Source organism: Gobio gobio (assembly GCF_949357685.1).
Source record: "Gobio gobio genome assembly, chromosome: 20".
Classification (NCBI taxonomy): Eukaryota; Metazoa; Chordata; class Actinopteri; order Cypriniformes; family Gobionidae; genus Gobio; species Gobio gobio.
Genome location: NC_137113.1, coordinates 28,853,804 through 28,877,407, shown reverse-complemented (window position 1 = coordinate 28,877,407; position 23,604 = coordinate 28,853,804). Strand labels below are relative to the sequence as shown.

Below are 23,604 nucleotides of genomic sequence, written 5' to 3'. Positions count from 1 at the left end.
CAATGAACACAACTTACCAGACCTCTTTTACAACTAATTCCATGTGTATGTGTGATTTCGGTATGGTTTTTCTGTCAGGAGACTGGCGTTTGTTTTGTGTGCGTGGAGAGGCAGTAATGGAGAGCTCACTGGTTGAAGTGGAGTGCTGTTGTGCCAGCCTGCGCTCTCGTGCTAGTTTGTTGCTGCTGGGGGTACAGAAGGGACAACTCTACCTGTGGCATGGCTGTAAGTCTCATCCCGGTGCCCGGGAAGTGGGCAAGAGGACCGTGGAGCGCCTCACTCAAACGTGAGCAGATTTACATATAGATTTAGACTTTTCTGTATAGGAATGTAATGACCATATGGTGATTTTGTGTTTGTGTGTGTGAGTGGGTATGTTTTTGTGAAATATCAGGACACAAATGTGTATAATGACATGGGTATTACAAAAAGAGGGTGAAACTTTTCAACTTTTCGACTTTTTAAAATGCTTATAAATCACACAGAATGAGTTTTTTTTCACAGAAAGTGAACTGCACAGTCTCCTGTGATGGGTAGGTTTAGGGGCAGGGGCAGTGTGTGTGTGTGTGTGTGTGTGTGTGTGAGTGATGGGTAGGTTTAGGGGCAGGGGCAGTGTAAGGGGATAGAAAATACGGTTTGTACGGTATAAAAACCATTACGCCTATGTAATGTCCTCACATTTCACAAAAACAAACGTGTATGTGTGTGTGTGTGTGTGTGTGTGCTAAATTTTGTATATGTATGCATATTACAGTTGTCCTCGTGAGCTGGGTTTGAACAGTAACAGCAGTTTGAAAGTAACTGAAATAGAGGAAGGAACTGAGCCCAAGGATTTCTGGGATGCTCTTGGCAAGCTGGATAGGAAAGCCTATGACTGCATGTTGCAAGGTAAAAAAGAAAATGTTTATTTCTAAACAATCCAGGTTTGCTTGTTTATAATGTTTTAATAATATTTCCGCATGATGCCATCTTGTAACTTTTTTGCTGTCTACTACTGACATAAGAAGGCAAAATCTGAAATGGAACTTCATAAGTAACTGATTTGAAACACTCTATGGACAAAATTCTAGTATGTCTAAAAATAGCACACAAAGATTTGGGTAAAATAGTTTTGTTTTTGTTTTTTATTAGGACTCTTGACTAACAACTGATTTTAAGTTTGCCATTAGCATGTTGCTATCCTAACATCACAATATTTGAATACGTCTAAAATACAGTAGCACACAAACTATTGGCTAAATTTTAATTAGATTAAACTATGTTTTATCAAAACTGGTATGGCATGAATTGTATTTCTAATAGGCATTTCTCTCATCTTGAATAGATTTTTTGACTGAGCTAATTTTGGAATACTTCTGCAAGTTACATGCTATGTTGCCTTAGAATTAGACCAAACGAATGCAGCCTATGTAGGCAGCTCACTAAGTTTTGGAACAGGGCCCATGTGTTTGTGTGATTTTTTTTTTTTTTAAATCTGATTCAGGTATATAAAGTAAATGACTGTCTCTGTGTTCTTGCAGATCCAGGAAAGTACAATTTCACACCACGTCTTTTCCGTCTGAGTGCTAGCGGTGGGATTTTTCAGGGAGAGGAGCAGTTCGGGCCTACTCAAGGGACAGGAACCATCATGGCCATGCCATTCCTGCAGGAGAACTTGTATTCAACCCCTCAGCCTGGTACATAATGTCATTACTGTAACCACAGATTCTCATAATGTCAACTGACATTATACTGCATCATGTGTTGCAAATTGCACAGTGTCAATAGTTATATATTTTCTCTACTTTCCTGTTTTTATTCTCTGTAGCTCTGTTCTTGGTGGATAACAGGATGGAAGTGTACCTGTGGCAAGGGCAGCAACCAGAAGATACAGAATGTACTGGCTCAGCAAAGAGCCGCTGGGACAGTGAGAGGAAGTGTGCCATGGAAACAACGCTACAGTACTGCCAAGGTTAGGAGATGGAATCTTTACTCAGGTTTAATAAAGGAAATTCATGCTAGTCCAGAAGCTCCTGGAGACAAATGCTGCATCCCAATTCGCATACTATCCGTCCTAAATAGTAATCGAAAATAGAATTCGTATGTCCCAAATCGTAATATGTTGAAAAGAGTATTCCAAAGATACCTGGATGGTCTACTACTATAGAATCCGAAGTGCAGATCGATGCGCACTCTAACGGCTGATATTGCCCACAACCCATTGCAAGTTGGGCGAGGATTCGATTAGAACTACAAGCGCGGATAAAAAGTGTTAAAAAACTACAAACATGACGGATGTGCGAGAGGTTTAGATTAAGGGGCTTGAGAGATCAATTATCAGTATTTAACCTAGTTAAAAGAAATGTATTCAATGTTTTCCACATTATATTTCACCTGCAGCAGCATTGTGAACTTTTGTACTGATATGTTTAGACATTAACTTTTAAATGCGTCATTGTATTTAAACTGCAAACACATGAGAGAGACCCACAAATCGCAGATCAACGTGCGACTACATTTCTCTCCGATACGGTAAGAAATGAAACTGAATGTGGAGGATTTTAACTGTGATGATGATTGGCAGTAGATTGGCAGGGCAGTTTAAACTAAGCAACAGAGTCCGTTATAGATGATGAAGTATTATGTCCCAAAGCTTGCATACTCTTCTGCTACACACTCAAAAGTATGTACTTTTTCTTTACAAAAAGAGTACATACTTTTAGGTCGTAGTGTAAGTAGGTGAACTGGGACACAGCAAAACTCCCCTGTAAAGATTATATCTAACCTGCTTCAGCTTCTGATTTTCAAACAATCCTGGCAATCTTTATTAGCTGGTTCAGGTGTGTTTGATTAGGGTTGGAGCTAAACTCTGCAGTACAGTGGATCCCCAGGAGCAGGGTTGAAGACCTCTGTGCTAGTCCGAATGTTCCAGCTGGCAGGTTCCTAACAACTAGGGTTGTCAGAATTAACGTGTGATAAAAAAAATTCTGTTTCATGTTAAATTCATTCACATAAATGCCGGAAAAAAATGTAAGAGTGATGAGACAGAAAAGAGAACTCAAATCTGTACTGGAGTGCAGTTTGTGAAGCGGCTCTCTGTAACACACATACCGACAAGTGCACACAGAAAGCCCCTTCTCAGACAGTGTGCCAGTACAGATTTGCTTTCTATTTTGCATCTCATCGTGCTTGAACAGACAAAAACTCTTAAATGACCATGTGTCAGATCTGTGCCATGTGCGTCCAGTCTAAATGTGACAGCACATTAATATACCTGCTGCAGTCGGTGTAATGTTAATCAAAGAACAAAAGAAACAGAGAAAATCACTCAATGCTCTTGACTGAATAACTTTTGTATCATTGATAAAAATTAGTCTCTATTAATATATATTACTGTTAGACCTACCTGAAAATATTTTTAAACATAGCACAGAAAAATTAGAATCCTTAGAATTGAGCCTTGCTATATTAAAGGCACTGCTAAATGTGACATTTATTATAATAAGTTTATGTGAAAATTGTTTTAAGCTTACTTAAAAGTTGACTATTTACTTTATTTTTTAAAGCCTGTTTGATGTTAAAAAATATGGCTTTCAATTGTACTGTAATGTTACATGGCTATAATTATTGGCTAAAATTGAGAAAAAAAATCTGTTTAATAGAGGCATTAGTAGCAGTATTGGTATCGGTGATACTGGGCGTCATGCACAGTACTTAGTAACTTAGAAGTCCAAGCCTATTCAAGTTTACCCCTAATGTAATACCAAATTTAGCTTTTTTTAACCGTACTTTATCATGTCTTAAATGTAATCTTAAAAAAACCTTAATTTTTAACTCTTCTTTATTTTTTATTTTGGCTCTGTTTAAAGTATTGTAAGAATGTCGTATAATGAGATCAGTATCGCGTATCAGACCAAATCATGACATGAGTGTATTGTCACACCCTCTTTGCAACGAACTAACACTTCAAGTTATAATATAAATATTTATGTCTTAAATGATTAACTTTTAAACCCATGAGCTTTGAACCCATCAAATTCTTGAGGTTTTATTTTACCAGAATATTGATAAAATGCTATAAACTTGTTTTGTGTTCACAAAAATGTTGGAAATTATGCAAATGTCAATGTAAATAAAGTGAACCTTGCACCCAAATACAAGTTAGACTCACAGCACTTGCAGAGATGCCGGTGAGAAACAGCATTTCATGTGAACTGAGACACTCAGTTATATAAGCTGCATGTGTGTAAACAAACACAACAGACTGAATACTTTAAATTACAGCATTTGATTTGATAAGTGCGATTTGATAAGATGTATTTCAGTTTTATTTTGATTCATTTTGCCAAAAAAAAAAAATCCGATTTTTATTCAGTCTTTCTTGATATTAGAACTAGTTGGAGTGCTGAAAACCGTGGGTTGTTTGGGTCTGACCTTTCCCTGATCACATTTAAATGATTTTACAAATTGTCATCTTAGGATAGTTCACCTGATAAAGAAAATTCTGTCTTCTGTTTACTTTAATGCATTTTACCAGTGGTGGACTGGTCAATGACCTGAAGAGAGCTGGGATCACAGTCTCAAAGAAAACCATTAGTAACACACTACGCCGTCATGGATTAAAATCCTGCAGCGCACGGAAGGTCCCCCTGCTCAAGCCAGCACATGTCCAGGCCAGTCTGCAGTTTGCCAATGACCATCTGGATGATCCAGAGGAGGAATGGGAGAAGGTCATGTGGTCTGATGAGACAAAAATAGAGCTTTTTGGTCTAAACTCCACTCGCCGTGTTTGGAGGAAGAAGGATGAGTACAACCCCAAGAACACCATCCCAACCGTGAAGCATAGGGGTGGTAGCATCATTCTTTGGGGATGCTTTTCTGCAAAGGGGACAGGACGACTGCACCGTATTGAGGGGAGGATGGATGGGGCCATGTATCGCGAGATCTTGGCCAACAACCTCCTTCCCTCAGTAAGTGCATTGAAGATGGGTCGTGGCTGGGTCTTCCAGCATGACAACGACACGAAACACACAGCCAGGGCAACTGAGGAGTGGCTCCGTAAGACGCATCTCAAGGTCCTGGAGTGGTTTAGCCAGTCTCCAGACCTGAACCCAATAGAACATCTTTGGAGGGAGCTGAAAGTCCGTATTGCCCAGCAACAGCCCTGAAACCTGAAGGATCTGGAGAGGGTCTTTATGGAGGAGTGGGCCAAAATCCCTCCTGCAGTGTGTGCAAATCTGGTCAAGAACTACAGGAAACGTATGACCTCTGTAATTGCAAACAAAGGTTTCTGTACCAAATACTAAGGTCTGCTTTTCTGATGTATCAAATACGTATGTCATGCAATAAAATGCAAATTAATTACTTAAAAATCATACAATGTGATTTTCTGGATTCCGTCACTCACAGTTGAAGTGTACCTATGATAAAAATGACAGACCTCTACATGCTTTGTAAGTAGGAAAACCTGCAAAATCGGCATTGTATCAAATACTTGTTCTCCCACTGTATACAGTATATTGTGGCCACGAATTATGAATTTGTTCCCCAAACTTAGCAGCACGTATATTACATGGCGTTCTGCCTGAAGCAACTGTTTGAACAGTAAATTCATCTAACTTGATTCGTCTTAAGTTCATCGAAACATTAGCCAATTGTCTGCCGCAATTAACCAGACTGCACTATGGGGTTACTCATTTAAAAGGTTGATTGAAAAGAATCAGCTCGTTCACAAATTGGACAGTGCTATCACGTCTCGGAGTGGGTTACAATTTCTTCAGTTCAGTATAACAAGGAATTACATGTTTTTATGAAAAGTAGTGTAAAAAAGTGTAAAAAGTGGGATACTATGCTTAGGAATCTAGTGAAAAGTAAAAATGTCTCAATATAAAAATACTCTTTTTCTTAATATTTTTTTTACTTATGGTAAGTACAGTAACAAAGTAAAAATATTTAGCAACTCTCCACCACTGCGTTTTACTTATTCAGCCTTTAGCCTCAGTCACTATTCACTTTCATTATATGGAAAAAAATGCAGTGAAGTGAATGGTGGCTCTGATCTCCTTTTGTGTTCCATGAAAATAATGTACACATGGGTTTGACCAACAACATGACCGACCATGTGTAAATATAGTCAAAATGTTCATTTTTAGGTGAACCTAACACACTCTTTGTGCATATTTTATTGCTTTGCTGTGTAATAATGACCTTCTTGTGTTTGTGTTTTTCAGAGAAGAACTCCAGACGGCCTCCTCAGGCCTACCTGATCCTGGCTGGTGCAGAACCACTTACCTTTACCAACATCTTCCCTTATTGGGAGAAAGACCCAAATATTAAAGTACAGGTACGTTACGCCACCCATAGCTTTCAGAATGCTAGAGGTGTAGAGTACTTTTTCTCTGTTACCTGCACCCATATTTATTATTAAAAAGCATTTATTAAATTAAGGTAAATAGTCTCATTGTGATGTGGCCAACTACATTGATAAGAGGAATGTTTTAAGCCACAATAACCTGCGAAATATGTACTTTTGAAGGTCAATATAAATTTAATTTATATTTAATTTTATTACAAATACAAGTAATTCCCCAAAATAATACTTAAGTATAGTCATTTTATTTACTCAAATACTTTAAAGCCTGCAGGATGCTGCAGAGGTGTTTTTGCTTTAAAAGGATTCTCATATATGAATCAAATATGAATAGATGTTCGATTTGAATACAGCCCAAAGGTCTTTCAAATTGAAGCCTATGGATGAAGAAACATGTTTGAATGTCTGTGCAGGTTGAAGGAGCCCATAATAGAGTGATTCTGGTTAAAGACGCCCTGTCTAAACTCAGCAGGCTGCAGTACACTCTGGAGGAGCTCACTTCCAAAACCCTGCCAGAGGGAGTGGACCCTCTGCACATCGAGTGCTACCTGTCAGATAAAGACTTTCAGGTAACAACCCTACATTATGATGCTCACACATACCCTTTACCAGTGGTGTAAAATCAATAAAAGCCAAGGTATGGCAAGTTCAGATGATGCCATGCAATCTAACAATATTGTGTGAAAATATTAAAGGGGTTATGAACTGTCTTTTTTTTATATTTTTTTTATATTATACTGTTGTCTGAGGTAGGGATGCACCGAAATGAAAATTCTTGGCCGAAACCGAAAACCGAAAAAGAGGAAACCAAGGCCGAAAGCCGAAAACCGAAACACCGAAAGAAATTATGCCAATTATTAGTACCATTGCATTTATGGCTATGACTGTGTACTAACTTTACTAAAATCAAGGCATTGCAATTGCATACATTAATATTAAAGTTTCAAAGAATAAATCAATTACAAGTTATGCCAATATTTATTTAGCACATTGCAACAATGCACAGTATAAAATAAAATTCAAACTAAAATGTTTAACTTGACCCCACTCATTTGTACATTAAATAATAATGTACAGGCCTACAGAAAGGTTTTTAAATTAAATGTTCTCTCATAAAAACAAAGTGCATTTAGGTCTAGTGCATTTAAAATTGTTCTCTGTAGGACTACTACAAGAAAGTGCATTCAGAACAAGTGCAACTGCTTAAAGATACATTTATTTTCTCTGTAGGCCTTTAACATAATAGTGTATCAAAGCAAAGACTGCCATAGCCCATATGTTAACTGTAGAATAGGGGTGTAGCGGTACACAAAACTGACGGTTCGGTACAGCAGTTTTACAAAATGGCTTTTTATTTATTTTTATTGGTTAACTGAAAAAAAAAGTCTGTCCTTAAATGAATTAAATTATAACTAAAAGTTTATTGAATATATTGCTCTAAACTATATAGGGAGCCCTTACTTGCACATTTAATATTAAAGGTTAAAAACAGAGCCCAAACTATTAGCCTAAATTCAGTTGCTATGCATTTTTAGGTCTAATAATCAACACTCAAATAACACCGTACACAAACATGTACACTTCACATAAGGCAGTTTTTGCAATAACTTCTAAATCTAATTATAAAATAGTTTTTTATCCAATTCGTTGTTGAAATATAATCATTTATACACAGTGTCTGTCATTTTATTTAAACATACATGAAATAATCAAGATATCATTAACAGGTTAAGTAGAATATAATGAATATAACGGCTAATATAGGTCATATATTTAGTGAAAGAGTTGATTTCTCAAGTGAACTAACAGCTGTGGACACTGAGGTGCCTGAGGTAAATGATGCTACATGACTGTTTAGTTTACAGCAGTTATATTGAGGTCTTTCCGCCGTTGAAACACTGATTGAGCGATTACACCACATATATACACATGACAGTAAGTTGTAATGTATCCTCAACACACCTTAGATGTTCATTCATGTTTATTCTTTAGGAAGAGATGATCGATCGCGCTCACAGATGATCGCGTTCACGCGCGCGCGCTGCCGCCAGATTGAAGTGTGTTCCGCGCTTAAAACATGCCCACTGTTAAAGATTGCGTTCGGTTTCACAGTGAAGTCTGGTCCTCTTCTCATCGAGAACATGAACAGCTCTGAGCTCTCGCTGTCAGTGCTTGTGCATGAAGCAGACGTGGGTGTTTCTCAGATATACTGAAACACGTCCACACCGCTGACATGTTGCTTCAGACAAGCACGTGCAGGTCGCGGTTTCTGTTTGCGTCATCACAACATTTCGGCCATGTTGTTTCGGTGATAAAAGTATTTCGGCCGAAAACCGAAAATGCACTTTTGGGGCATTTTCGGCCGAAAATTTTCGGTGGCCGAATATTCGGTGCATCCCTAGTCTGAGGTCAACTTATGACGCTTGCATGGTTTTACATTCAAAAACATCAAAATTAATAAGTAATAGGCTATTTTCTTCCCTGGTTTTGAGCCTCTCTCATGGAACGCTTAGTTTTGGGGCGTGCCGCACTGAAGACTTGGAAGTAAACGCCCACTGCTATGATTGGATCAGCTTTGCATATTATAATGAGCTCCGGCTCCCCCGTGAGTACGCATTTTGGTAGCCCATCTGGAAAACACATTAGCCCCGGGGGACGTTGGGCTTTGCGAGCCCTAGTCCTTACATGTCTGAGACTGATCACGAATCACAGCACAATGAACCAACAACACCTCAAATAAAGGATTCTCCAGCCTGTGAAAGTGTGCTAAGTTATGTTCAGATAGACACGTACACATAATCAATAGATATCAAACGATCTGTAACAATGCAATACTATCACATATAAAAAAAATTGTTTACTCACCTAAGTGTTGCTATCTTCATTAAAAATAAAGTTCAACCACACATTCCTAATATTAGAATCCGAAGGAAGCTTATGCAGTGACTGTGTCCTTCCGCAACCAAGCACAGTGCAATATCTTGCTATCATCGGCATGTTTATTGCTCGGTAGCGCGATCCGTTTAGCTCTATGTTATCTATGTTACATTTCTTGCACGAGTCGGTGGGCAGGGCTACAGAATGTCTGACGTCACAGGTTGGCACATTCTGAGATCCAGCGTTTGTTGGGCCTGGTGTCAATAAAAGCTTTTCTTTGACTAACAAGGAAGTTTTCAGCTCCAAAACTTACAGGATATTCTTATATCACAATGAACTTTTATATATCAAAGGCTGAATGAAAAGCTGATTTCTCAATTCATGACCCCTTTAATGCAATTTGTGTAGACAAAAAACAAAAAAGTTGTTCAACACTAAGCAACAGCATCATCCAATTAAAAAAAATACATAGTTTTGGAACATGGCAGATAACGTTTGCTGATATAGAGGGTATGCATGTGACATCACTGCCGGCCAGATTGCCTGCAGTTACGCCCACTGAGTGGCAAAAAGACAGAGAGGCAGCATTGGTTTTCAGCTTGAATGCCACGAAAAACACACAAAAACAGGCCCAGTGCCAGAGGCTTGTCTATCCCTGTACCAGAGGCTTGTCTATCCAAACCCCGAAGGTATCACCCCCTCTCTCTCTCTCTCCTCGGACGGTATGGTGGGCCAAATCAAAGGTTACCACGGGCCAACTTTGGCCCGCGGGCCCTAGTTTGGGCATCTCTGCTTTAGTTTAAAGTGATAACTGATTTGTTTTACTCGTGTTTTCCCCTATTAAATCCAGTCATGCAAAAGCTCTTGCATACCGTCAATGCATACCCTCTATAAGAATTAATAACTTGTGCCACACAGGATACACAATAGAATAGTGAATGTGATGTTGATTTTATACTGCAGTTGAATAAACAAGAAGTTATTATTAAGTAACTTTTTTAGACATAATTTTAGACACAATATTGCCTGTTTTTGCTTTATTTCACCAATGACAAACAATGCCACAGCAGAACTGTTTTGCGTCTCTGAGCAAACACATAGCAACGTTTTGTTACAGATTATTAATAGTGACTTGCTGCCACCTACTGTCGTTTTTTTTTCATATTTAAAAATCTTTGAATTTATCAATAGTCAATGTTTTTTTTAGTAAATTTAGGTTAAATGTATTTATTTCAACCTTTAACAATCTGTGTAAATTCATCTGAATTGCACTTCAGATATGGCTGTGACCTGCATTGCAAAGATTAATTTTGTTGAGGCTGATTTCAATTGTTTGCTAACAGCCCTATAGTGTCTTATTTCTGATTTCATTTATTTATTAAATGTAAGATGATGCATGTATTTTATTAGGTTAGAAAAAAATCGTAATAGTTAAAAAAAATGTAAATAGTTAGATGTAGTAAATACCACGGTACTCTTAAAAAAAAAAAAAAAATTATAATGTTGTTGTCGTGTGTTGGACTCAAAACTGCAATGGTACACAACATACAGACACATTTCCTGAACTCTAACTCTAAGAATATTCAAAGCTTTGGGAGTCAGCAGTCAAGGTACCAACAGAATAACACACTCAATAAATTATTGTCTAATTATCGTTGTAGACAAAATTCCAGAAAATATCGAGATATCTTTTTTTTTTTCAAATCGCTCAGCCCTAGTTGTAACGAAGGTTTATGAGTATGTGTGAGGGTGGGATTAGGATTAGGCAATCAGGTAGCGGCTTCAATGTGGGTAATAATTTGGCAGGGAGTTGAAATTAGGCATTCTTATATGTATTTAGATAATTGATATTTTTGTCATAGCATCCTTAAAGGGAACCTATGTAATATGTCTCAGGTGTCCCCAGAATGTGAATTTTCTGTTTAAAATAACCCACAGATTTATTATACCATGTTGTAAATGTCAATTTTTGTAAGGAAAAACTTGCCGTTTTCGTGCATAAATATTTGAATGCTAATGAGCTGCTGCTCCCCATGGCGGAGATTCATGCAATTTGTAATTTAACTAATCCTGCTAATCCTAAACTAATTTGTAATTTGTAATCCTGCACTCCAGGACCTTGCCCATCCATGTTATAGATTAAATATGAAAGTAAAATGGCCAGTAAGTGGTGGCAAGTTACTGTCATTCATTCAAACATCTCCTTCACATTGGGAATTTATTAACACTTCTGTGTTGGTCGGAGACGTGTTTCGCTGTTCTGCTGTGGCTTTGTTTGGAACTCTTTTTATCAAAATAGTGCGAAAAGAGAAAATACCTCACTCAAAAATTACTTTTTTGTATTGATTTACAACAGCTCAATAAACATTTTCAACCGCTCTAATATTGGGAAAACACTCTTTGTGTGACATTGCTTAGCTGTATAATTTTAGAATCTGTTCTAAAATGTAATAAAAATTTATAAAATCAACACCCTTTTCAATGACATACTGTACATGGAAGACAAAGGCTACAAATCTGTTTACAGGAAAACAATACATGACAAAATATGCAGACGGTTTACAATTATGAGCAATATACAATCATCTAAATTATTTATGCGTTTTTGAATTGACTAAATGGTCTATCTGCGTTGAAGTTGCTGAAAAATGAAATATTTTGACTATTGAAGTTGCTGAAAAATTAAATATCAGCTCTTATGGAAGGCCTCTCAGCCAATCATATTCAAGGACTGGAACTAACTGTGATGACAGGAAAAATAATGCACATCCGAGGTCGTAATGCTGTTACACCTAGGGTGTGCGTTATTTATCTAACAATTGCTAACATGTCCCAAAACTCACACTAAGGGTCACTAGTTCAGTCTAAAATGATCATCATGGAAAGTGTCATGAAATGTCAGCAAATGCCAAATTTGGTTTAATAGTTTTCTAATGTTGTCTCACATTGACAGATTGTATTTGTTTTGCAGAGTGTTTTGGAAATGACACGGGATGAATTTTACACCCTACCAAACTGGAAACAGCTGAATCTGAAAAAGAGCAAAGCCCTCTTTTAAACAAAATAAATGTTTGTCTACGATCTGTTGTATATTCACTTAAAGTAATTACTAAGGAACTTTTCTCTGTTTGTTTTTCACTAATATGTACAGTTGTTGTTGTTTTTGTTTTGTTTTTTACAGATGAACCTACCTATGGCTGTAGCAGTTTCATATTTCAAACATCAGTAGCTTTTGGTTACAAATGCAAAATTATATTTTTAAGACTTTTCTACACATTTTAAGTGCAAAAAGTGTAAGTTTTGGGAATAGCATTAAGCATATCCACATAAATCTATGTCTCACTACTCACAAGCACGAATTTTAAATATGTATCCAATTTTATTGTATCACCCTGTTTAACCCTGTTGCTATCAAACTGTGACCTTAAAATGCATTAAACACTAATGGTGACAATTTATGTAATCAGTCACTGATCTCTGTGCATGATTCAAAGTGGAAAGTGAATAGCTTTTTAAGCCATAATGTGTGCACATATAAAGTGCACTGCTGCCACAGGAATTAATATGACTAATATGCAGTATTATGTGACTGTGATCTTTTTAATATGGCAATACAGTTACAACAATATTACAGATAAATCAATATGTATGTGGATTCTCAAAATATATGAATGTGGTGTTTGTCCAGTACCAGAATTATGCCACTAAAACACACTGTAGCAGCTCTTGGTTGACAATAAACGTTATTCAATATCATACCACTAGGCGTCACTCTTTTATCCATTCTCATTGTAAGATAATAATTTGCAATACTATTTCATCATCAAAAGATTTTAGGCAAATAGGGACCCACTTTATTTAGATGGTCTTAACTACTATGTACTAACATTTTAATTAATCGTTTGACACAATGCACTAATTTTGTACATACATGTTTTTACATTGTACTTAAATTTTTAAAAATACCTGCATGTAATTACATCTGTAATTAATTTCTGTAGTTACATTTGTTATTACACAGTTGACACTTCCCTTACACCAAACCCTACCCTTAAACTTACCCACACCACCACACCTGTCCCTAACCCTACCCTTAAACTTACCCTTACCACCACCTGTCCCTAACCCTACCCTTAAACTTACCCTTACCACCACACCTGTCCCTAACCCTACCCTTAAACTCACCCATACCACCACACCTGTCCCTAACCCTACCCTTAAACTTACCCATACCACCACAACTGTCCCTAACCCTACCCTTAAACTTACCCATACCACCACACCTGTCCCTAACCCTACCCTTAAACTCACCCATACCACCACACCTGTCCCTAACCCTACCCTTAAACTTACCCACACCACCACACCTGTCTCTAACCCTACCCTTAAACTTACCCATATCACCACACCTGTACCTAACTCTACCCTTAAACTTAGCCATACCACCACAAATGTCCCTAACCCTACCCTTAAACTCACCCATACCACCACACCTGTCCCTAACCCTACCCTTAAACTTAACCACACCACCACACCTGTCTCTAACCCTACCCTTAAACTTACCCATACCACCACACCTGTCCCTGACCCTACCCTTAAACTCACCCATACCACCACACCTGTCCCTAACCCTACCCTTAAACTCACCCATACCACCACACCTGTCCCTAACCCTACCCTTAAACTTACCCATACCACCACACCTGTCCCTAACCCTACCCTTAAACTTACCCTTACCACCACACCTATCCCTAACTCTACCCTTAAACTTACCCACACCACCACACCTGTCCCTAACCCTACCCTTAAACTTAACCACACCACCACACCTGTCCCTAACTCTACCCTTAATCTTACCCATACCCCCACACCTGTCCCTAACTCTACCCTTAAACTTACCCATACCACCACACCTGTCCCTAACCCTACCCTTAAACTCACCCATACCACCACACCTGTCCCTAACTCTACCCTTAAACTTACCCATACCACCACAACAGTCCCTAACCCTACCCTTAAACTCACCCACACCACCACACCTGTCCCTAACTCTACCCTTAAACTTACCCATACCACCACACCTGTCCCTAACCCTACCCTTAAACTTACCCATACCCCCACACCTGTCCCTAACCCTACCCTTAAACTTACCCTTACCACCACACCTGTCCCTGACCCTACCCTTAAACTTAACCACACCACCACACCTGTCCCTAACTCTACCCTTAATCTTACCCATACCCCCACACCTGTCCCTAACTCTACCCTTAAACTTACCCATACCACCACACCTGTCCCTAACCCTACCCTTAAACTCACCCATACCACCACACCTGTCCCTAACTCTACCCTTAAACTTACCCATACCACCACAACAGTCCCTAACCCTACCCTTAAACTCACCCACACCACCACACCTGTCCCTAACTCTACCCTTAAACTTACCCATACCACCACACCTGTCCCTAACCCTACCCTTAAACTTACCCACACCACCACACCTGTCCCTAACCCTACCCTTAAACTTACCCATACCCCCACACCTGTCCCTAACCCTACCCTTAAACTTACCCATACCCCCGCACCTGTCCCTAACCCTACCCTTAAACTTACCCACACCACCACACCTGTCCCTAACCCTACCCTTAAACTTACCCATACCACCACACCTGTCCCTAACCCTACCCTTAAACTTACCCTTACCACCACACCTATCCCTAACTCTACCCTTAAACTTACCCACACCACCACACCTCTCCCTAACCCTACCCTTAAACTTACCCACACCACCACACCTGTCCCTAACTCTACCCTTAAACTTACCCATACCCCCACACCTGTCCCTAACGCTACCCTTAAACTTACCCATACCACCACACCTGTCCCTAACCCTACCCTTAAACTCACCCATACCACCACACCTGTCCCTGACTCTACCCTTAAACTTACCCATACCACCACAACAGTCCCTAACCCTACCCTTAAACTCACCCACACCACCACACCTGTCCCTAACTCTACCCTTAAACTTACCCATACCACCACACCTGTCCCTAACCCTACCCTTAAACTTACCCACACCACCACACCTGTCCCTAACCCTACCCTTAAACTTACCCATACCCCCACACCTGTCCCTAACCCTACCCTTAAACTTACCCATACCCCCACACCTGTCCCTAACCCTACCCTTAAACTTACCCACACCACCACACCTGTCCCTAACCCTACCCTTAAACTTACCCATACCACCACACCTGTCCCTAACCCTACCCTTAAACTTACCCTTACCACCACACCTATCCCTAACTCTACCCTTAAACTTACCCACACCACCACACCTGTCCCTAACCCTACCCTTAAACTTACCCACACCACCACACCTGTCCCTAACTCTACCCTTAAACTTACCCATACCCCCACACCTGTCCCTAACTCTACCCTTAAACTTACCCATACCACCACACCTGTCCCTAACCCTACCCTTAAACTCACCCATACCACCACACCTGTCCCTAACCCTACCCTTAAACTTACCCATACCACCACACCTGTCCCTAACCCAACCCTTAAACTTACCCTTACCACCACACCTGTCCCTAGCCCTACCCTTAAACTTACCCATACCACCACACCTGTCCCTGACCCTACCCTTAAACGTACCCACACCACCACACCTGTCCCTAACTCTACCCTTAAACTTTCCCATACCACCACACCTGTCCCTAACCCAACCCTTAAACTTACCCATACCACCACAACTGTCCCTAACCCTACCCTTAAACTCACCCATACCACCACACCTGTCCCTAACCCTACCCTTAAACTCACCCATACCACCACCCCTGTCCCTAACCCTACCCTTAAACTTACCCTTACCACCACACCTGTCCCTAACCCTACCCTTAAACTTACCCACACCACTACACCTGTCCCTAACCCTACCCTTAAACTTACCCACAACACCACACCTGTCCCTAACCCTACCCTTAAACTTACCCACAACACCACACCTGTCCCTAACTCTACCCTTAAACTTACCCACACCACCACACCTGTCCCTAACTCTACCCTTAAACTTACCCACACCACCACACCTGTCCCTAACCCTACCCTTAAACTTACCCACAACACCACACCTTTCCCTGACTCTACCCTTAAACTTACCCATACCCCCACACCTGTCCCTAACTCTACCCTTAAACTTACCCATACCACCACACCTGTCCCTAACCATACCCTTAAACTCACCCATACCACCACACCTGTCCCTAACTCTACCCTTAAACTTACCCATACCACTACAACTGTCCCTAACCCTACCCTTAAACTCACCCACACCACCACACCTGTCCCTAACTCTACCCTTAAACTTACCCATACCACCACAACTGTCCCTAACCCTACCCTTAAACTCACCCACACCACCACACCTGTCCCTAACTCTACCCTTAAACTTACCCATACCACCACAACTGTCCTTAACCCTACCCTTAAACTCACCCACACCACCACACCTGTCCCTAACTCTACCCTTAAACTTACCCATACCACCACACCTGTCCCTAACCCTACCCTTAAACTTACCCATACCCCCACACCTGTCCCCAACCCTACCCTTAAACTTACCCACACCACCACACCTGTCCCTAACTCTACCCTTAAACTTACCCATACCACCACAACTGTCCCTAACCCTACCCTTAAACTCACCCACACCACCACACCTGTCCCTAACTCTACCCTTAAACTTACCCATACCACCACAACTGTCCTTAACCCTACCCTTAAACTCACCCACACCACCACACCTGTCCCTAACTCTACCCTTAATCTTACCCATACCACCACACCTGTCCCTAACCCTACCCTTAAACTTACCCATACCCCCACACCTGTCCCCAACCCTACCCTTAAACTTACCCATACCCCCACACCTGTCCCTAACTCTACCCTTAAACTTACCCACACCACCACACCTGTCCCTAACTCTACCCGTATCCCACCTCAATATCAGCAACGGTGTTTTGCAATACAATTTGAACACAGTAAGTATTGTACTTATTTTTTGATGTAAGTACATAGTAGTTAAGGCCACCTAATATAAATTGGCCAAAAGTTGGAGTGTGGTACGAATTATTTTGTTTTTGAAAAGTCTTATGCTCACCAAGGCTCACTTATTTGATAAAAAAATACAGTAAAAGGCTAATCTTGTGAAATATTAAAGTTTGAAGTAACTGTTTTCTGTTGTAATATATTAAAATATTAATTCCTGTGATGATAGCTGAATTTTCAGCAGCTGTTACTCCAGTCGTCAGTGTCACATGATCCTTTAGAAATCATTCTAATATGCTGATTTGGTGCTCAAGACACATTTATTATGTTGAAAAAAGCATTAAGCAGGAGAACACCTGCTTAATGTTTTTTGTGGAGATAGTGATATATATTTTTCAGAATTCTTTGATGAATATAAAGTTCGAAAGAACAGCATTTTTTTTGCGAAAGAAAGTATTTTGTAAAAAGTGTCAAAAGATGTCTTTACTGTCACATTTGATAAAATTAATGTGTCCCTGCTGGCTGATTAAAAGTGTGTGTGTGTGTATATATATATATATATATATATATATATATATATACACATACACATGCACATACACATACACCGATCAAGCATAACATTAAGACCACCTTCCTAATATGTGACCACAAACCAGTCATAAGTCGCACGGGTACATTTGTGGCAATAGCCAACAATAGACATTGTATGGGTCAAAATTATAGATTTTTCTTTTATGCCAAAAATCATTAGGATTTTAAGTAGAGATCATGTTCCTTGAAGATATTTTGTCAATTTTTTAATCGTAAATATATATTTAAAAAAATTATTGTAGTAGTAATATGCATTGCTAAGGACTTCATTTAGATAACTTTAAAGGCGATTTTCTCAACATTTAGATTTTTTTGCGCCCTCAGATTCCAGATTTTCATATAGTTGTACAGTATCCATGTAACCATACATCAATGAATGTATGGTTGAAAATTGTTTTTTTTTTTCCAAAAAAAAATACCCTTATGACTGGTTTTGCCGTGATCCAGTGTCACATATTGTGTTAGTCCCCCTTTTGCTCCCGAAACAGCCCTGACCTGTTGATGCATGGACTCCACTAGACCCCTGAAGGTGTCCTGTGGTATCTGGCACCAAGATGTTAGTAGCAGGTTGTTACAGCAGCTCCTATAGTTGCTGATGGCTTGGCAATGCAACGCAAGTTTTACGCACACCAATATTCAGTCTTGTAGTTTATATAAACTTTATTTTAACTTACTGCAATGCAGACACTAAATAACAGTGTTTGACAATGATGGTGGACAGCCAACTTCCAGTGTTTGTGTGATAAAAACTGTATACGTACCCTCCACCAAGCCTACTAACTCTACGTGTAAATACACCTGTTTAAGAACCCTCCATGCACATACTGCCCCCACCTGGTGACAGCCCGAAATACATTTGCATTAACACTGGCTCCAACACAGGTCCTTTAAGTCCTGTAAGTTGCGAGGTGAGGCCTCCATGGATCAAACTTGTTTGTTCAGCACATCCCACAGATGCTCAATTGGATTGAGATCTGGGGAATTTGGAGGCCAAATCAACACCTCAAACTCGTTGTGCTCTTCAAACCATTCCTGAACCATTTTTGCTTTATGACAGGGTGCATTATCTGCTGAAAGAGCCACAGCCACCAGGAAATAAAGTTTCCATGAAAGGGTGTACATGGTCTGCAACAATGCTTAGGTTGGTGGTACGTTTCAAAATAACATCCACATGGATGGCAGGACCCAAGGTTTCCCAGCAGAACATTGCCCAAAAAAATCACACTGCCTCCTGTAACTTACCTGTTTCCCAGGTAAGCGATGCACATGTACTCGGCCATCCATGTGATGTAAAAGAAAATGTGATTCATCGGACAAGGCCCCCTTCTTCCATTGCTCTGTGGTCCAGTTCTGATGCTCACGTGCCACTGTTGGCACTTTCGGTGGTGGACAGGGGTCAGCATGGGTACTCTGACTGGTCTGCAGCTACGCAGCCCCATACCATATGCAACAAACTGCAATTCACTTTGTATTCTGACACCTTTCTATATGAACTTTTTGAGCAATTTGAGCTACAGTAGCTCGCCTGTTTGATCGGACCACACGGGCCAACCTTCGCTCCCCACGTGCATCAATGAGCCTCGGCCGCCCATGACCCAGTTCACCACTGTTCCTTCCTTGGACCACTTTTGATAGAGACTGACCACTGCAGACTGGGAACACCCCACAAGAGCTGCAGTTTTGGAGATGCTCTGACCCAGTCGTCTAGCCATCACAATGTGGCCCTTGTCAATCTTGCTGAAATCCTTACGCTTGCCCATTTTTCCTGCTTCTAACACATCAACTTTGAGGATAAAATGTTCACTTGAGGATAAAATGTTCACTTGCTGCCTAATATATCTCACCCACTAACAGATGCTGTGATGAAGAGATAATCAGTGTTCCCTTTCGAAAGGGAACTCGCGCTGCGTCAGCTTCGACGCTACGGGGAACGCCTCCAGCGTGACTGGTGCCTGAAATCACAATTAAAAAACGTCAATCCTATTGACCGGCGACAGCCTATGATGTCATCAAGGTGCGACCAGGAAGTATATAAGGGCACCTTGCCAACATGACAGTATCTCTTCGTCTTTAGGGACTGTTTTGCCTGTCTTCACGTGAAACGTCTACAAAGAGGATAGCAATGAAGTGTGCTGAGAAGCAACGCCACTTCTGCAGGTGTGTTTTGAATGTGTACCAGGTAGCTTTCGCTTTGGATACACACACACTTTGCTTTTACTGTCTGGGAGAAGAGCATGCACGAGAGGTTCGCGAACCTCTTGTGGGAAGTTTTGCGAGCGTTTTCCTCTGGAACGCTCTGCTCTCGTCTGGACCTCTTCTCGAGGGGAGAGGTTTCAGCATCTGGGAACCACCCTGCTCGAGCTGAGGCTGAGCGGCGTCTAAACATAAGCATGTGGTTCCTAGATGGATCTGGCTCGCCGCTTGGAGACAGACGTGGTTCTCGAGGACGAACAAGATCGCGAGAGGCGGACTTCGGAGGAGGAAAAATAGGATTTATGTGTCTCCTCCTCGTCTGCTGCTCTTCCACGCGAGCAGAGGATGGGTGAGTCAGTTTAAGATGCTGAAGCTTCTCAAACCATCCTGTCCCATGTACAGGGAGTTGCTAGAGGTCATGGAATGCGCTGCGGGTAGACTGCAGCTGCCTTGGCGGCGCGTAGGAGAGAGGCTGAGCGTCCAAACAGTTCGGACGATCGGTTTCTCTCCGCCCATGACCTCCCAACTCCTGGCTGATTGACACGGCGTACATGTCAATGGGTCACGCTGCAGCGGCTTCGCACACCACAGCGGTGTTGCAGGCTTACTGGGCGGACCTGTTGAGGGACCTCGATCAGGGGGAGGGACCCCCTGAGGCGGTAGTCGAGTCGCGCCGGACCGCGGTTTTTCACTCTCCGGGCCACCGTACAGTATAGCGCCGATGGCGGCGACGGTGGCCACGGAGAGACATCTGTGGTTTAACCGTTTGGGCATCGGTGAGAAAAAGAAGTCCTTTCTCCTTGATGCCCCGGTTTCGCCATCTGAACTTTTCGGCACCTCCGTGGAGGTGGGAAAGTTCGGAGAGGTGGAGGCGCGCTCGGCGGCATTCAGAACATGCATCCCGCTGAGGTCCGGGACCGCGCCCAGGCAGTCTGGTGTCCCCGGCCCGTCCCAGTCTGAGGGCTGGAGACGGGAATAGCGAGCCAGCGCCGCCTCTCGAGCGCCCCCCGCAAAGGACTGGGGTGCAGGGGAGGCGGGACACCCGCAACAGGAAGAGGAAGGAAGCCGGGGCTGGTAACCGCGGAGATGAACGCTGCCTTTTTTCCCTTCCTCTGGTTTTCCCCCGGGCGCTTTACATCAGGCCGCGGGACCTTTGATGAGCAGAAAATGTGAGACTCTGCCGGCCCGCCTGGCCTGTTTTTGTTGAGAGCGCCCCCCCTCAGGGAGGCGGGCGGATACTAGCCCTATGGCTGGCTTGAAGCACCGCGAGGAGCGATTGGTGAGTCCCCCTCTATGAGGGCGAAACATTTTCAAAACTATGTTTTTCAGAACTCTTATACCTTCGCTCGCCTGAGAGGTTTTTTTTTGGGAAAATTTGGATCGCCGCTGGATCTTCGCAGGGCCTGCAGCTCCCCGTGAGTAAGCTAAGAACGATCTTCTTTGCAACATTATGTGGTTGTGTGTGAATACCTCGCTTTCTGCTAGTAGAGTTTGCTGCCTCTCCGTGCTATGTTTTCCCCACTATGTGGGTAACTGAATCGCGCTCTCGCCTGAGGGCTTGTAGCGTAGGGGGCGAGCTGTGTTTTTCCTAGCATAAAGTGAGAAGTAGCTGAAGACCGGGTACGCGCTAATGCACGAGCTGTAGTGAGATCTGCGCCCAGCTCTGCGGGGCTTTGGGAAAAGGGTTTTTGGGGCCTCATTGTGTAATATTAGAGGTGATAATATTTCTTTCCCGGGCCCTGAGTAGATCTAGTGCGGACTTATGTCGCACCACTTGGCCTAGGCTTTGTCAAGGATGGGGGCGTTCCCTTTTAATGAAGATGTTCGCCCTTGGCCTGTCTTTTTATTTAAGAACATGGCGTTGTTTATGCATCCTTGTTTCAGCCTCCTCTGTTACAGAGTCGTCCGGCCAAGGCCCGCCCCCTTCTCTGCGTTCTGGGGTCACAAGTAATGCAGACGAAGTGGTGCAGGAGACAGCGACTTCGCCAGTGGTCGTGGGGTGGAACTAAGCGTCTTTGCGCCAGTGGCTATTAGACTTTATCCGCTGTTTCCGCCTTTCGGAGCTTGGTGGCTGCCATCTGCTGGCGGCCCCCGGCCTTTTCCTGGAGGATGGTACGGCCGGTGGATTTCACATTTCTGTGATATTGTTCCCTTGCTTTATGTCTCTGCTCCACCTCCTTTAGGGCCCGGGTCGAGCTGAACATCGGATAATCCTTCTGTCAATACGATTTGGTCGGATGGGCCTCGGAGGCTTTTCTCCACTGGTGTCGACGTCAGCAGTGACCCGTCATTTGGCCCTGGGGATGAGTCCCCAGGTGTTAACTGGATTTCCAGGCCTTCGTCAGCAGCAGACAGCTGCCGTCAGCCCAGGTAGCAGCAGACAGCCTTCTTAAAGTCTCGGCAGGATCCTTGGAATCTGCAGACCCCCTATTCGGGGGATAGGTCCTGCCAGGCCTCCCTGAGGGATAGGCTCCCGGTCTGGGTTACCTTCGCTCAGGAGCTAGGCCCTGTTCGGCCTCCCTGAGAGCCTGCTGTGGTCAGCAGGCGCTGCCTGGTCTCCCCCGAGGGGGCACCATAGGCATTAAGTCCCTCGACGGCTGGTACGAGCTGCTAAATAGGTGGTAGGCCCTACCGGGCCTCCCTATGGGCCTGCTGTGGGGAAAGCAGGCTCACTCGACATCCTCTGCGGATGGCGTTCCTGGGCCCCAGTCACTGGATGGCTAGCATGAGTGCTAGTGGGTAGTAGGCCTCATCCGGCATTCCTTAGTGACCTCCCTGGAGGCAAACTCCCGGTGCCCAGCCACTGTGGCGGTGAGCATAAAGTGCTATGAGTAGCACCTTCTGCTATCAGGTGGTAGGCACGGATGGCCTCCCTGACGACGAGCTCACGGTTCCCGGTCGCTGTGGCAATGAGCGTGAAGTGCTACGAGTAGCACGTTCTGCTTTCAGTTGGTAGGCACGGTCGCCTCCCTGAGGGCGAGCTCCCGGTTCCCAGTCGCTGTGGTAATGAGCGTGAAGTGCTACGAGTAGCACGTTCTGCTTTCAGTTGGTAGGCATGATTGCCTCCCTGGAAGCGAGCTCCCGATCCTCAGGCGCTGAGAAAGCGGGTGAGACGCTTAGCGAAGCGCTACGGACGGCATGTTCTGCTACTAGGTGGAGGCATTGCGCCTCCCTGGAATCGTTCCCTGGTCCCCAGTTTCGGTAACGGAGCGTAGCATGGGCTGCTATCAGGCAAAGCTGCACGGGCTTCCCTGAGGGGATTCGTTTGGAGTAGTAGGCCCATGTGGCCTCCTCTGAGGGCACGCTCTGGTCTCGTGGTTTTCTGGAGGGGTCCAGTCACTGAGCAGAGGCAGGCTCCCCGGCCGCTGTGGTGAGCATAAAGTGCCATGAGTGGCACGTTCTGCTGTCAGATGGTAGGCATGGTACCTCCCTGAAAGCGAGCTCCCGGTCCCCAGCAGCTGTGGTGAGCATGAAGTGCTACGAGTAGCACGTTCAGCTAGGCTGTGAGTGCCCGATATCTTTGCAGTTGGTAGGCC

At 42.8% G+C, this 23,604-nt stretch overlaps 1 protein-coding gene across 1 annotated transcript in view; it reads left to right on the top strand.

The window, feature by feature from the left end:
• svild (supervillin d) overlaps positions 1-12,986 on the top strand; it is a 153,683-nt gene extending 140,697 nt beyond the window's left edge. Inside the window, exons 20-26 of the mRNA XM_079846082.1 lie at positions 79-286; positions 755-888; positions 1,521-1,676; positions 1,808-1,951; positions 6,210-6,322; positions 6,763-6,918; positions 12,198-12,986. Coding sequence (XP_079702208.1) covers positions 79-286; positions 755-888; positions 1,521-1,676; positions 1,808-1,951; positions 6,210-6,322; positions 6,763-6,918; positions 12,198-12,284 — 998 coding nt within the window. The 3' untranslated portion in view covers positions 12,285-12,986. The remainder of the gene's footprint in view (positions 1-78; positions 287-754; positions 889-1,520; positions 1,677-1,807; positions 1,952-6,209; positions 6,323-6,762; positions 6,919-12,197) is intronic.
• Positions 12,987-23,604: the final 10,618 nt, after the last annotated feature.